The 14580-nt window shown below is 48.1% G+C and overlaps 1 protein-coding gene across 1 annotated transcript in view; it reads left to right on the top strand.

The window, feature by feature from the left end:
* CLMP (CXADR like membrane protein) overlaps positions 1–14580 on the top strand; it is a 98215-nt gene that overhangs the window by 73049 nt on the left and 10586 nt on the right. The window contains exon 3 of the mRNA XM_054579481.1: positions 3079–3236. Coding sequence (XP_054435456.1) covers positions 3079–3236 — 158 coding nt within the window. The remainder of the gene's footprint in view (positions 1–3078; positions 3237–14580) is intronic.

Raw genomic sequence — 14580 nt, 5'->3', positions numbered from 1 at the left:
ATGAAGGTCTTGAAGGTTCAATAGAATCTTTGATAAACGTAAATGCCCGTTAGAGAATAAAACCTTAAATTAATCTGAGCTGGCTGGAGGCAGCAGCCAGCCGGGAAAAGCGCTTCTCCTGGTAGAGGAGAGCATTTTCGCGGAGGTGCCTCTGCGCTGTGCTCAGCCTTTGGAGGGTGAAGCACTGGGGTAACGCTCCCAGCTCCCCCAGGTCCTCAGTCAAGTGCCTGGGCTGCGTGCAGAGGCCGCCACGGAGCCGACGCCCGCAGTCCCCGTGACGTGACCGCAGCGCGCGTGGACACGGTGTGCGCACTACCACCCCCCAGCACGCTCCCCGCACCCCGTCCACGCGGCAGGAGCGCCAGACTCCCAGCGGGATCACTCCCGGACTTGGGGTTCTGCTACGAACTAGCTTTGCGCCCTGACGTTTCCGTTCTCCAGGCTGCAGGTCCTCGTAAATTAAATCTTCACGATCCCGAAGGTCTTTGCTAAGGAAGGGGAGTACTTGAAAGCCCAGGGAGCCCCAGGCTGGCCGCTGGGGGTTTAGGAGATTGCCCCTTCCCGCCCCGTGCCGGACAGCAGGCCCATGCGCAAGAGCCCCCGCAGGCATTGCCAGGCCTGGTGTGTGCGGAGTCCGGGACCCTGTCCGCCTGCGCAACAGAACAGGGGTTTTCTGGCATTAAAAAGAGCAGGAGGCCCTTAGCAACCTGCAGGGATCCCAGGGGCCTCTTTGAGGCTGGGGAGCTGAGGTTCAGGGGAGACTAGAAGTGCACGCGCTGATCGGAAGGCTCCCTATCTTGGTAACGTCATTTGTATTCATGCAGTGGCGCCCTCCCTGTACTGCGTTACTTAATTCCGGGTATGGTATAAATAGAGCTCGGGGCTCTGCCAGAGCGCACCGCCCACCACTGTGTTCCTTTCCTTTTGGGGCATCAACCAAACCCGAGCCTTTGATTCCCTCTAGTGGCTTAAGGCAGCACTTTTGTGGCTGATTTTTGCATTTGTTTATTCAACGTACAGGGAGTGCCTACTGTATGCACCAAAATGGTGCTGGGTTCTTCGTTGGAGCACTGTTGTGCCCAGTGGAAATGGATCAGGGGCCGAGGTCAGAGCTCCTCCTTGCAAGCTTAGCTTAGTACAGTGTACACCTGCTCTCTTCCTGCTGCGATGTAGCTGCTTTAGGGGACTGAGGGAGGATGGGTTTTACGTGGGTTATTTCTACCACTAAATGAGCTGTAGGGTGTTGGGCTGACTCCTTTGTCCCTGGGCCTCAGTTTGTTCACGGGTAAAGTGAGTGCATGGCTTAGATTCAAATCAATCCAGCAAATATTTATTAAGCCCCTGCAGTGTGAGAGACCGGGCGGGTGCTATGAGAGTGCAGTGGTAGGCGGTACTTAATTTCCAGAAGCTTCTGGCCAATAGGAGAGCCAGGCCTCCAGGAAGCCACATGAAACACAGGGCACATGTGCTGTCAGAGCATGAGCTGTGCAGTGTCACATGTAGGTGGGCCCTGCCCATGGCACTTCCTAGTCTGTGATATTGGGCAAGCTGCTAACTCCTTTCCACTTCCTGAACAAATTTGGAGAGAAACCCTTTCTTCATAGATCTGAAAGCTCATTCTAAATCTAGAGCCAAACCATAGGCAGAGCTCACGAAATGGAGACCACGCCCACTGCAGAGTCAAGTGCTAAACAGAAGAAAGAGAAACCACGCTGAGAATGTCAGTGAGACCCTGCAGCTGAAGCCTCCTTCTTAGGTGAAGCATAGTTCTGTGGGCTCTGTCCTCTGTCCTGGAGATTGGGAACCCGCCTGCTGCTGCTTTTAGGGTGACACCTTTCCAGGCTCTGACCCCATCGGCCGCAGAGAGAGAACCACAGTCCCCTGCCCCCTCCTTCCTCGTTTCATTGTCTTGCAGGCAAGATACAGGCCCTGTCCTCCTCACCGACTTGCTGCTAACCAGTTCTGGGAAATGGGCAGGGAATAAGAGATAGCCTCTATGCTTCTGCTGCTCATGCTCCTGGGTCTTCGGTGCTTAAAACCCTTCTCAGGTGGCAGAGTGACTTCGTCCCAGGAGAAAGGACTTCACACAAGCCCTGGCCCTTGTTTTAACTTGGAGGTTGTATGATATTGTTGCATTGCGAATGGCTCGAAAGAGATCATTTTTCACACTGTGCTTCTCTATTGCTGTGTGAGGAGATAAAGACCCAGAGATAAAGCACATGTTGAATGCTAGACAGATCACACCTGGAATCTAGGTGAGGTCTTATCATAGCAATTCATCAGTCATCGGTACTGTGGACTTAAGAGTCAACCCTATCCGAGCCTTAGCCAGGTGCTGAGAGAGAGATTAATAGGAAGGAGAGAAAAGTGAGCTTGGAGTCCAAAGCTGCTGACAGGATACCATCCCTGGAAAAGATGAAAGTTCGGGGGAGAAAAAAGGCAAAAATGGAAATGAATTACTGTTGGCTAAATGGATATTGGATCCACAGAGGGACAGGACCCAAATGTGGTAACTCAGAATTACGCTTTGATAGAAATGGTTGAAACCGTAGGATGTGAAACTATAAAGAATGGAAGATAGGAGGCGGGGGATGAGAGAACCTGTGTTCCTAAAGGAAGCGGGAGCCGCCCGCAAGAGCCGCTGGTTGCCCGGAGCATTCCTGCACTTCCTGGGAGACCTGGTACCCGAGCCTGTCCAGGGAAGATGCCAGCCCTTGCCTTCCCCTTTGGTTTCTGTCCTACTGGAATCCTCTGCTAGTAGGGGAGAGAAAGATAAAAAAACATAGTTGCTGCTGAGCTGAGTGATTTATTACTCATAAAAACCTCTAAGGTAGGAAAGACCAGCCTTGTAGAAGTGTAGTTCAGGGGTGGATGGGCAGTTAAGGAAGACACAATGAACTCAGTTAATGCGGGAGCTGGCATGAGATCCTGGGACTTCTAGCCGTTCTGGTCTAGGGTTCCAACTCAGGGACTTGCCCCCAGCCCAGAGGAACATCCAAGAACAATCAGGTGTCATATCTGCTTTCCACACGCCGCCCCCAGTGTCCGCAGTACTCATGAAATGCTTCCCCCTTGCAGTTTCCTGCTATGTTGGAACCTTGGGGACTCACACTGAGATCAAGAGAGTGGCAGAGGAGAAGGTCACTTTGCCCTGTCATCATCAGCTGGGGCTTCCAGGAAAGGACACCCTGGACATCGAGTGGCTGCTCACTGATAACGAAGGGAACCAAAAGGTGGTAAGTAAACACCTGCTAGAGCCCCTCCTCTCTACTGCCCGGCCTGGTCCCTTTGTCCTTCCTCAGCTCCAGACTTTCCCATTGGGTCAGAAAGGGCTAGAATCGCTTTTTTTCATCTGGCTTATAAAGACTCTAGACACGAAATTATACACAAGAAAGGGTATTTGGGGGGTGAGGGTAAAAGATTCTATGTCCCTTGGGGAAACAACAGCTACTGGAAAGCCACCTGTCGTCGGCCCAAAGAGGGGCTCTGACTGTGAAGGTCTTTGCCAAGGGGACTGCAAGGAAGCCACCTGATGCTCTAGCCTGGGGCCAGCGCTAAGCCTCTACTAGGAGGGCGTGGTGCCCCTCCCTGGCCCCCTCCTCGGAGACCACCTGCCTGTGCCGCAGCTCTGCACGAAGCCTTGCCTTCTGAGCTCCAAGACTGCATAACACAGTAAACGTATGACACAGAGGAACAAGTTTGGGACAGAAACAGGTATGTCGAATTCACAGTGAACTGGCCCGAGAAGAACCGCGCGGATTCTGTGGCTGGACAGTGAAGGATCTGGCCTGCTCCCAGGGCGCAGGGCGCAGGGCGCAGGGCGCACCGAGCCGCGTGGGGGCCGCTGGTTTGGCTTCGGCAACGGGACCTGCAGTGCGGTTCCTGCCGGTCCCCCAGGCCGGCCTTCATAGAGGATGAGGACTAGGCAACCTATGGCTGGGATCCTCTCTGCCTTGGCTCTTTCTGCCCTGTCCCTTTCCTCAACCTGGGTTTTCTAACATAAGAATTTTCCCTCCCTTGGCCCACTGACTTATTTTTTTTTTTTTTATTCTTTCATTGAAAATTTTGCGATTAAAAAAAAACAACAAAACTATAACCAGGCAAGGCTGACTTAGACTTTCCTTCTTTTACAGTACTTCTGTCCCTTAAAAAAGTAAAAAGTTGTCCTTTCCTTTCCACGTAAAGATAGTTTTTAAGGGCAGATGCTCAGGTTTCACTAAAAATAAATGTCAGGATCCCTGTTGGAGTTTCACCTGCTTACAAAGGTGCCCTGATCGCCCTGTTGTTTTGGTGCTGCTGGTCACCTGGTCCTCAAGTGCGTCACCGTAAGACGTTCTCTGTTCTCTGTAGAGCAAGGTCACCGTAACCTGAGCAGACTTATTCCAGAAACGTCCTTGTTCTGAATGAAGTAAATAAGAGCACAATTTCCTCTAATAAAAAGCCAAGAGCAACTCCACTCATCTAACTTTCCCCTGACTGTTTTCATTTAAACTAAAGAAAACCAAAAAGAGTAGCTTGGTCATGTAGCCAAGTGAACAGAAGGGTGAGGAAGTTCATTATTAATTGAAGAAAGCCACTGATAGTGCTCCTGATAGGCAGCCACAGCTCCCTCCTTATCTTCAGTTGATGCTCTAAAGTAAGGATTGTCCTTTCTGCAGCCACTCGGATCACACGAGTTCATCTTGCGCTTACTGGTTTGCCATGCTGGGCACTGGGATACAAGAGTAAAGAAGACATTGGTGCCCTGGCTGGGTGGCTCCTCTGGTCAGAGCATCATCCTAATACGCCGAGGTTGTGGGTTTGATCCCCGGTCAGGGCACAAACGAGGAAAGCCAAGGAATGCGTCCATAAGTGGAACAACAAATTAACGTTTCTCTCTCTCTCTGCCCTCCTTCCTCTCTCTCTCTAAAATCAATCAATAAAAATATTTTAATACAATTTAAAAAATAAGATATCAGAGTCCTTAGCTTTTTGGAGTCTCCAGTTAAATGACATTCAGCAATTTAAAAACACAAATATTTTTAAGTAGTGCACCGTGGGTATTAACTGCGTGCCAGCCGCAGTCTGTTCAGCACACAGTATGTAACTTAACTGATGCTTTAGGATTATTAGTCCCATCTTACAAATAAGGAACTGAAGCATGTGCGCGTAGACACACAGAGTGTGGAAATTGCTTAAGGTCGCCCATTCTACATGTTTTAAGTATATTTTATTGATTATGCTACTATATTTTTTTATCCCCTTTATCCTCTCTCCACCCTGCATCCCCCCCATTAGTTCATCTATGGGTCATACATGTAAATTCTTTGGCTTCTCCATTTCCTATACTATTCTTACCTTCTGTCTGTCTGTTTTGTGCCTACCAATTAAGCTTCTTATTCCCTGTACCTTTCCCCCACCCCCGTATTCCCTCCTCCTCTTCCCTGCTGATAACCCTCCATGTGATCTCCATTTCTGTGATCTTGTTCCTGTTCTAGTTGTTTGCTTAGTTTGTTTTTGTTTTTAGGTTCAGTTGTTAATAGTTGTGGGTTCGTTGTCATTTCAATGTTAGTAGTTTTGACTTTCTTTTTCTTAGATAAGTCCCTTTAACATTTCATATAATAAGGGCTTGATGATGATGAACTCCTTTAGCTTGACCTTATCTGGGAAGCACTTTATCTGCCCTTCCATCCTAAATGACGGCTTTGCTGGAGAGAGTAACCTTGGATGCAGGGCCTTGCCTTTCAGGACTCGGAACACTTCTTCCCAGCCCCTACACGGTTTCTTTGGAGAAATCAGCTGATAGTCTTATGGGAACTCCCTTGTAGGTCACTGTCTCCTTTTCTATTGCTGTTTTAAGATTTTCTCCTTATCTTTAATCTTAGGTAATTTCATTATGATGTGCCTTGGTGTGTGCTTCCTTGGGTCCAATTTCTTTGGGACTCTCTAAGCGTCCTGGACTTTTTGGAAGTCTATTTCCTTGGCCAGATTGGGGAAATTTTCCTTCATTATTTGTTCAAATAAGTTTTCAATTTCTTGCTCTTGCTCTTCTTCTTCTGGCACTGCTATAATTTGGATATTGGAATGTTTAAAATTGTCCCAAAGGTTCCTAAGCCTCTCCTCATTTTTTTGAATTCTTGTTTCTTCATTCTGTTCTGGTTGAAGGCTTCTGTTCCAAATCATTGATTTGAGTCCTGGTTTCCTTCCCTTCACTGATGGTTCCCTGGATATTTTCCTTTACTTCACTTTGTATAACCTTCATTTCTTCCTTCATTTTGCAACCAAGCTCAATCAATTCTGTGAGCATCTGATTACCACTGTTTTGAACTCTGCATCGGATAAGATGGCTCTCTTCTCATTGTTTAGTTCTTTTTCTGGAGTTTTGATCTGTTCTTTCTTTTGGGCCATATTTATTTGTCTGAGTGCACCTGTTAGGTTGTAAGGGGTGGAGCCTTTGGTACTCCCCAGGCGGGGCAGCACCCTTTGCTGCGTTGCGGCACTGTATGTGAGGGATGGGTCAGAGAGGAAACGATGCCGCTTGCTCAACTCTCGCCTTGCTTCCCACAAGCAGATTGTACCTTTCCAGGTGCTGATTCCCAGGTCAGTGTGTTGGTGTACGTTCTAGGACCCTGTGGGTCTCTCCAAAGAACTCTCCTATGAGGCTGAAAGTTTCTCCCGCCACCACAGTCCCGGGGACCTTTTACAGCCAGAGGTTTTGAGGCTTTCTTTTCCCACACTGAAACCCTGGGTTGCGCTGTTTTGCTACCCAGTTGTTCCTCCCAGCTCATCTGTGTACAAATGTGGGACATCCTGGTGTGGCCCCTCCGCCTTGTCACACGCCCTCACCACCCTGGCTTCCCATCCCCGCCCCCCACCAGTCTGGATGAATGTTTCTTCTTTAACACCTTGGTTGTTGGACTTCCATATAGTTCAATTTTCTGGTCGTTCTGGTTGTGTTGTTTTCTTTTAGTTGGCTATTATCCTTCTTTTGGTCATGCGAGGAAGCAAAGCATAGCTACATATGCCTCCATCTTGGCCAGAAGCCCCCAGATCCCACTTTGCATTTTGAAATTAGACACAGTGACATCAGTATCTGGGCTGTTAACTTATAGCTATATTATCTTTGTAAATAATTTGAAATTATAACATGCTATGTAGGAAGTGAGGAGGATTCAAGGAGAAAATTATTCTAGACAGAACTAATTATGCAAAGACCCTGATGCTGGAAGAAAGATGGGCACTATTGGAAGATTAAAAATCAATTTAGTATAAACCAATGTTACCTTAAACAATTTATTTTTAAAATCTATTTAGTTAAATTTAGTAAATATGGATTCCCCCTATACAGGCACTCTATCCAAAGGAGTTCATTGAAGAGGTAAATACCATGATAGAAATAAGAAGAATGTTCTAGATAAATACAAAGGAGAGGCTGCTGGCCAAGAGTAGTTGGAGGAGGGGAGAGGCTTTGTGTAAGAAGATACATCTGAAAAAACATACTAGAAAAAAGAAGGCACGGTTGCATGCAGGTAGAAGGCATTGCCCTGAGGAAATCACAGAGCACAGACCAAAGGCTGGGTGTTCTGGGAAGCCATAAGCACCTAGAGCAAGTGAAGTGCATATGGTGAGCCTGCAGACGTTGTAGGACCAGAACGCGAAAGGTGTCGTATGCCACACTAGGGAGCTTAGAATTGTCCCTACAGTGTCATGGTTTCTTGAAGGATGTTCGAGCTAAAGGGCCTTGTTTGCGTTTTCCAGCAATCACTGTGGCACTGTGTGCCACACTGGTTTAAGGGGCGCTTGAGTAGAAGCAGTGTCAGTGAAACCGCGTCAGGCTATACAGTAAGCGCTGAAACTGCAGCCATGGGTATATAATGAAGGGGTTAAAATTTAGTAGGTAAAGTTGCCAAAGCTTTTTAATTGCCAGGGAGTTGGGAATGAGTAGAGGGTGACTGAGAAAGAGGGTACAGGAAGGGTTGGACAAGATGTGGAGCTTAAAGTAAGCTACCCGGTGACCCAGGTCCCAGACCTAGCTTTGCGTTTTAATCTGAGCAGAAGCATTTTCTCCCTTCTGTCTACGATGCTCAGATATGCAGGGAACATTTGGGGGTGGGCAAGCAGGTCAGGAAGAGTTGAATTTCAGCCTAGATACGATGGCCACTGAGACTCTAGAGTGTTCCTTGTGGTTCCAGGGATGGAAACACAGTCGACTTTCTGAAGTAAGAGAGGCCGCCTCCTTCGGGTCGGTCAGGAGCACACAACAGAACCCTTGCCCTCTAGTTTTCCGATGGAGGAATTAAGACAGAGGTGCTCCAACCCCGTGCCAAGCCTCTTGCCACACCATCAGCCTTTCCTCTTTCTCTTTAAGTCAACAAGAAACCTCCTGATGCAAAGCGGAGAGAGAGGCTGACATCGGCTCCTTCAGAGTTTCACAATCGCTGTGCAGAGCCTGGGATGGCAGAGCAACTGCCAGAAAGCTGAGCTGACCCATCTGTTCCACACAGATCCTAACAAATTGTCCTGCCTCCTCTCGCTCACAGTGCGTCTGGAAGAGGTCCACCAGGAATGTCTTAAGAAAAGCAGCCTCCTCAACAGCTGTAATTCATATATTTAATTTTGTGTGTGGTTGCTAAAGAATTAAATTTATGTTCATTGTTCTCCCATTAGAGTGGCTTCGTCTCAGCACTACATTTCCTAAAACTAAAAATAAAACAGAGACACGCAAGCATCTGAGATTCAGTGTACATCTGAAAAAAACTGAGCCAAACTGCGAGGGCGCACCTGAGCCCTGATCCGTGCCGAAGTGCACATGAGGGTTATTTTGGAGCGGGGTAACTGCCGTTTCCAGAGATGTGAAATACTTGCATGTAGTTATCTCTTTTTTTCTTCGTTAAATGTTAGGACAGGATTTTGGAGAAAGGGGAAGAAAGTATTCACCCGGAGAGCCTGTGGCCACAGAAGGTAACTCTTGAGCTTGGTCTTGAGGCCTTTGTGGGTGTTGTTTAAGCAAAAATAAAAGAGGGAAGGACACTTCAGAAGGAGAAAGCAGCACGATCCAAGACCCAGACACAGCAGAGGACATTGTTGGGAATGAAGGGACACTGGGTTTAGGGACCAGCCTCCTCAGGAATGTGAGGCCTGCCGAAGACGAGGCGGGGCTCAGGAGGGACCGCGGCTTGGGCGCTGCCTTCAGAGGTCGCGCTTCACTCCGCGGTGCACAGGTGAGGGGAGCGGGAGCTTGCAGCGGGACACTTTACTGTACAAGTGCGTGGAACAATTAACGTTCCTGGGGTACCAGGCTGAACAATTGTTGACATCCCGGGGGGGTGCTTTCTGAATGCAGAATCAGAATAATAAAAGAGACCGTGAGTGCTCATTCTCTCCTTTCCAGAAAATCCTATGAAGCAGCTTAGGCCCATTTTATACTGGGGGACCTTAAGGTGTAGAAAGGTTAATTAATTTTTTTTTAAAAAGATGCAAAGGTTGACTAACCCAGGCACAGAGCTGTAAGGGGAGGAACCCCATTTAAATGCCGCCGGGACGCCATGCTGCCCGCCTGGTGCAGCTGTTTCCAAAATCAGGACCCTGAAGTGGATCCTAAGGTCCAGACGTTTTGTTTTAACAGACTAGAAAATACCAGAGCATGTGGCGCATATACTATTTCATGAACCATATGTTTCTGTTACATTTGAGTGTGCTATGTGGGTGCCGGTTCATGAAGAAAAATGCATTTCTTAATGTGAATCTGTTCAAAAATACTGGAAGCTCCTACTGCAGGGAACCTCTAACAGTCTCCGGCAGCGGTTTTCCACTGGCGTGCGTCACAAGGATTTTTCACACACACAGGGCCTGACTACCAAGTCGGGCCCTGACCTCTGTTCCCTTAGATTGTCAAGAATGTCAACAGCCAACACGATAGCCATGGGGTGGGAGTGAATCAAAATTAAACCTATATTTTTTTCAGATCGGCAAAAAATAGATTTTTTCGTGTGCCTCGGAATTTTAGTCATTGGTTTATGTGTGCCATGAGATGAAAAAGGTTGAAAATCGCTGTTTTAGGGAATTTCCCCTTTCTCTTCTAAGCTCCAAGGGCCCTTCGATTGCGTCTATAGCTTTAAAAGTGACAGAGGCAAAAGAACCAGGGGTGTCCAGCCTGCAGCCCATGGGCCGCAGGTTACTCAGGATGGCTGTGAGTGCGCCCAACACAAAATCATAAATTTACTTTAAACATTCTGAGAGTTGTGTGTATGTGTGTGTGTGTGTGATTACATGTTCAACATACTTAATGTGTGGCCCAAGACAACCTTTCTTCTTTCGGTGTGGCCCAGAGATGCCAAAAGGTTGGTCACCCTAAATAAACTTTCTCTTATAAAATAAATAAGTAAAGCAGCTAAATAAATAAAACACCTACTAAGGCTCCCTAAAATCAAATGTACCTTTCAAGACAAAGGGATTTCCTGATGCTAGTCTAAATATTAAAATGAACAAGAAATCTCCCAGACCAAAAAGGTCACCAAGCTCCCAAAGTGCACAAAATCCCAAAGTTTCTACGAGTTATCCAGGTCTTTACTGATCTCTGCATCTAGATTCCCTTCCTTTTTCTTTTCTTTACCATTTTTATTTATTTATTTTCAGAGAGCAGGGAAGGCAGGGAGACAGAGAGGGAGGGAAACATCAATGTCTGAAAGAAACAGCCATTCGTTGCCTCTCACACACCCCCAGCTGGGGACCCGGCCCACAACCCAGGCAGGTGCTCAGTCCACTGAGCCACGCCAGCCAGGGCTTCGTTTTTCTATAGGAAGCACAAACTGACTTCCTCATGGGTGATTATTCATCTCGTGCACAAGGTGCATAGATATGAAAAAGTCAGAAAGAAAGAACACAACACGAATTGAGCTCCTATTAAGTGCTCCAAACTTACCCATTCTATCTTCCCACATCAGCCCCACTCTCGGTCTTAGGAGATCAACTGTAAAGCTTTCTTCCTGTTGCTCGTGTGTTTCTTCCTCTCCCCGTGTTGCACCGGTTTGGTTTGGCACCTCTATGGCCACTCCTTCCAAGCACTGGCCCCCAAAACTGATCCATCCTGTGGAGTGCGGGCGCAAGGACGTGGGGCCAAAACACCCTGCGAGCATTCGAAACAAGTAGCACGTGGGAATAGGACTGTGATCCCAGCCCCTCTGGTCTGAGTGTGAAGCATGGGCCTTTAAGGCCAATGATAGGAACCCTATGGAAATATTTGCAAAATAGTGTTGTGTGTGTTTTTCTGAGTCAGAGTTCTTAGGCGTTAGCAGCGAGATGAGTCTAAGAAATGACTCAGAAATGGTGCTGGCCACAGCCTGGCACAAGGGGTTAGTTGCGTGTTAAAGAATAAAAATAGAATAGAAACCTCTCGCTGGCACAGAGAGCTTCTCCCTGGGAAATGCAGTCATTAAGTAGTGAATGCAGGAGGGCCCGAAAAACCACCCCAGGCTGCAGGGTTAACCTGCAGGGCCCCAGTTTCACCTCAAGGTGTATGCATGGCCCTCGCGGCGGCACTTCGAGAGCATCTATTAAACAAAGCGATGGCCTCCTGAACCTCCTTGTTCGTGTCTGTAACTTGTCACTGTGTTTTGTGCCATTTTATTCCCTTGAATGCGAGGAGTTAGTATTTGTGAGATATTTAGAACAGTGCCTAGCACAAAGTAAATAACACATCCATGTTAAGTAAAAAGAAAAAACCCTGACTGAATGTCATTGTGTTGATAATTTTTGTTTCTACATCTAATTCACATTCCTAAACCCAGAACCAAGCCCAGACACGGTCACTGGGCGAAGGAATTCTTACTATAACCCTGTGAAGTCGGTAGGATAAGAGTTATACAAATTTTGTTATAACACATGAGCAGAAGTAGGCTTTAATTCATTTTCAAAACAAACTTGCAATCTAAACCTTTCAGACTTTAAAAGGTGAAAACCCTTGCCCAAAATAGATTTCAGGGCTAGGCTCTGAACCCAAGACTTCTACAGCTAAATCCCCTTCCTTTTCTCTGCCCATCCTTCAAAACTTGCAGCTTCTATTGAAAAGAATGCAGAAATTCAAGACAAGATGGAAGTAAACACAGACATTTGACTGAAATTACACATTTCCGGTACTTCCCATAATATTTCTCACACAAAGATCATGTTTAGGAGGCAGCTCCCTAGGGTGTTCGTGATGGTAGGGGCAAGTTTCCAGGTGGAGCTCAGGGAGGGAGCCTCTGTTGATAAGACAAGGAGGGGGATTAGACATTGGGCAGGCTATTCCCCCTGCCCCCACGCCCTAGGGCCTCCTCCCTCAGCAGGAGACCAGGAGACCAGGCAGAAGGAGTTGTCATCAGAGGTAAGGCTGGGCGTGTAAAAGGCTGGACCTGAATGTTAAGCTAAAGAGATCCCAGGGAACAGTCATTTATTTGACTCTGAGGTTGGTAGTTCTGTCCACGTAAGAACATCCAAACCTGCAGGGAATTTTTATAAAAATTTAGCTGAGCCCCAAAAAGGATACATCTGGAAGCACGATCTCAACAGGCTGAGATAAATGCTTCAGGGAAAAACAGTTTGCAGTTCCTTTTCTGTATTTGAAATTAAAGAGGGGACGTAAGGAAGGTTTTAGGAAGGCTAGGATTGGATTGCAGGACAGTTAACATGATTATGTGCTTTCTTAAGGGTGGTCAAGGCTTATTTCACGAGTGTGTTAACCTAGCGGCAGAGAAACTGCGGCCAGGGCTCGCTGAACCCAGAGGTAACTCTGTTACTACAAAGCTATGTGCCTGGGGTGTGACTCCCCACCATGACCTGCCCAGGTAGGAATTTATGACCTCATCGCCCTGCAAGGTTACTTTCCATAGAACCCACTCCCCTTTTCTGGCCCACAGTTCTCATCTTTGTGTTTAGGTCTGTCTGTCTAGCCTCATTTTCCCTTCTCGTTTCTTGGCCTCTATCTTCATGCCCTCAGCTGTCTTATCTGGTCTCATGCTTCAAATGCCATCCCCTCGCTTATTCCCAACTGCAAGTTTCCAGTCCAGGCCCCACCCTTGAACACACCACACACACACACACACACACACACACACACACACACATGCGCGCGGGCGCACGTCCACTGTCTCCTGTGGGTCTCTAACTGGTATCTCAAATGTAACGAAGTCCAAACTCAACCTCCTGGCCCTCCTTCCAGCCCTCCTCCCAGCCCTACATACTCTGCCCCGCAACCTGCTCTGCCCAGCTTTCCCCCTTTGCATTGATGGCAATCCTCTCTGTTCTGGTTCATGCCAAGAATCTGGGAGCTGTCCTTGACTTCCTGCTTTTTCTCATAACCACAATACACGTTTAAATGAGGTGGTCGGTCTGTTGCAAAATCCGCTTGGTTCTATCTTCAAAATGCACCGAGAGCCTGATCACCTGCGCTCGTTTCCACTGCTGCCACCCTGACTCTTCGCTCCAACAGCCTCTTGACTGTTTTCCTATTTCTGCCCTTGGCTTCCCACAGTTATTCTCAAAACATAAATCACATCATGATATTCTTCGGCTCAAAATCCTGTCACACCCCTCCCCCCCCCATTTCCCTTAGAGTAAAAGCCACCGTCTTCACAGTGGGCCACGAGGCCCTGCGTGGTCTGGCGCCACCGCGGGAGCTCGCCCGCTCTCCTCCCGGCTCGCTCTCGCCCCGGCCTCTGCCGCCCCCCTGCACGCCAGGACCCCACCAGAGGGCCTGTACATTGGCTCTCTTCCCCCGAGGTTGCTCCCAGGCTAGTTCTGCATCTCCTTCAGGTGCGCTCCAAGGTCACCCGCTGGGGAGGTCCACCTTGACCACCTTATTTAAGTCGCAACCTGTCCCTGAGCAGTGTGGCTCGGTTGGGCATTGTCCCGCAAAGCAAAACGCCGCCAGTTCAATTCCCATTGGTATTTCTCTCCCACATCGATGTTCCTCTCTTTCTCCCTCCCTTCCTCTCTCTCTAAAAATAAATGAAACCTTTTTTTTTTTTTTAAACTGCAATCTGTCCCTCTGGCCCACAATCCCCCTTCCTTGCTGTACTATTTTCATAGTATTTAACAGTGTCAAATGTCTCACGCATTTTTCTATGTCTGTTTCGTATCACTAGAATATATTCCAGCCTTAACTCTGGGTGATGACCCTCTTCTAACCTCTTAAAAAAAAAATAAAAAGATTTTACTTATTTATTTTTAGAGTGAGGGAAAGGGAGAGACACACCGACGTGAGAGGGAAACGTCGGTCGGTTGCCTGATTGCCGCTCGTCGGCACCCTGACCACGGGCCAAACACGCAACCTAGGAATGTGCCGAGGCCGTAGGCCAGCCGGCTACCCTTCGCTTGGTGGGAGGACACCCGACCCGCTGAGCCACACCGGCCAGGGCCTATCCTCTCTTTCTTCTCTAACTGGCCGTGCTTACCAATTTGCGGAAAAGTGTCTTTGAAGAGTCCACCTTAGCCTTCGGGGGCAGCCCGAGAATTCTGTCCTGGAGAAGACACCTCCATCCCTCCCTTGTCCCAACCCCTCGTCCAGTCAGCGCTCTGCCCAGGAGCCCTCCAGGCTCTGACACAGGTCACAGGAAAGTGGACGGG

Source organism: Pteronotus mesoamericanus, unplaced genomic scaffold (assembly GCF_021234165.1).
Source record: "Pteronotus mesoamericanus isolate MK-2021 breed Mesoamerican mustached bat unplaced genomic scaffold, CSHL_Meso_final contig_53, whole genome shotgun sequence".
Classification (NCBI taxonomy): domain Eukaryota; kingdom Metazoa; phylum Chordata; class Mammalia; order Chiroptera; family Mormoopidae; genus Pteronotus; species Pteronotus mesoamericanus.
The sequence above is the reverse complement of the archived record's forward strand: the minus strand, read 5'-3'. Positions and strand labels throughout refer to the sequence as shown.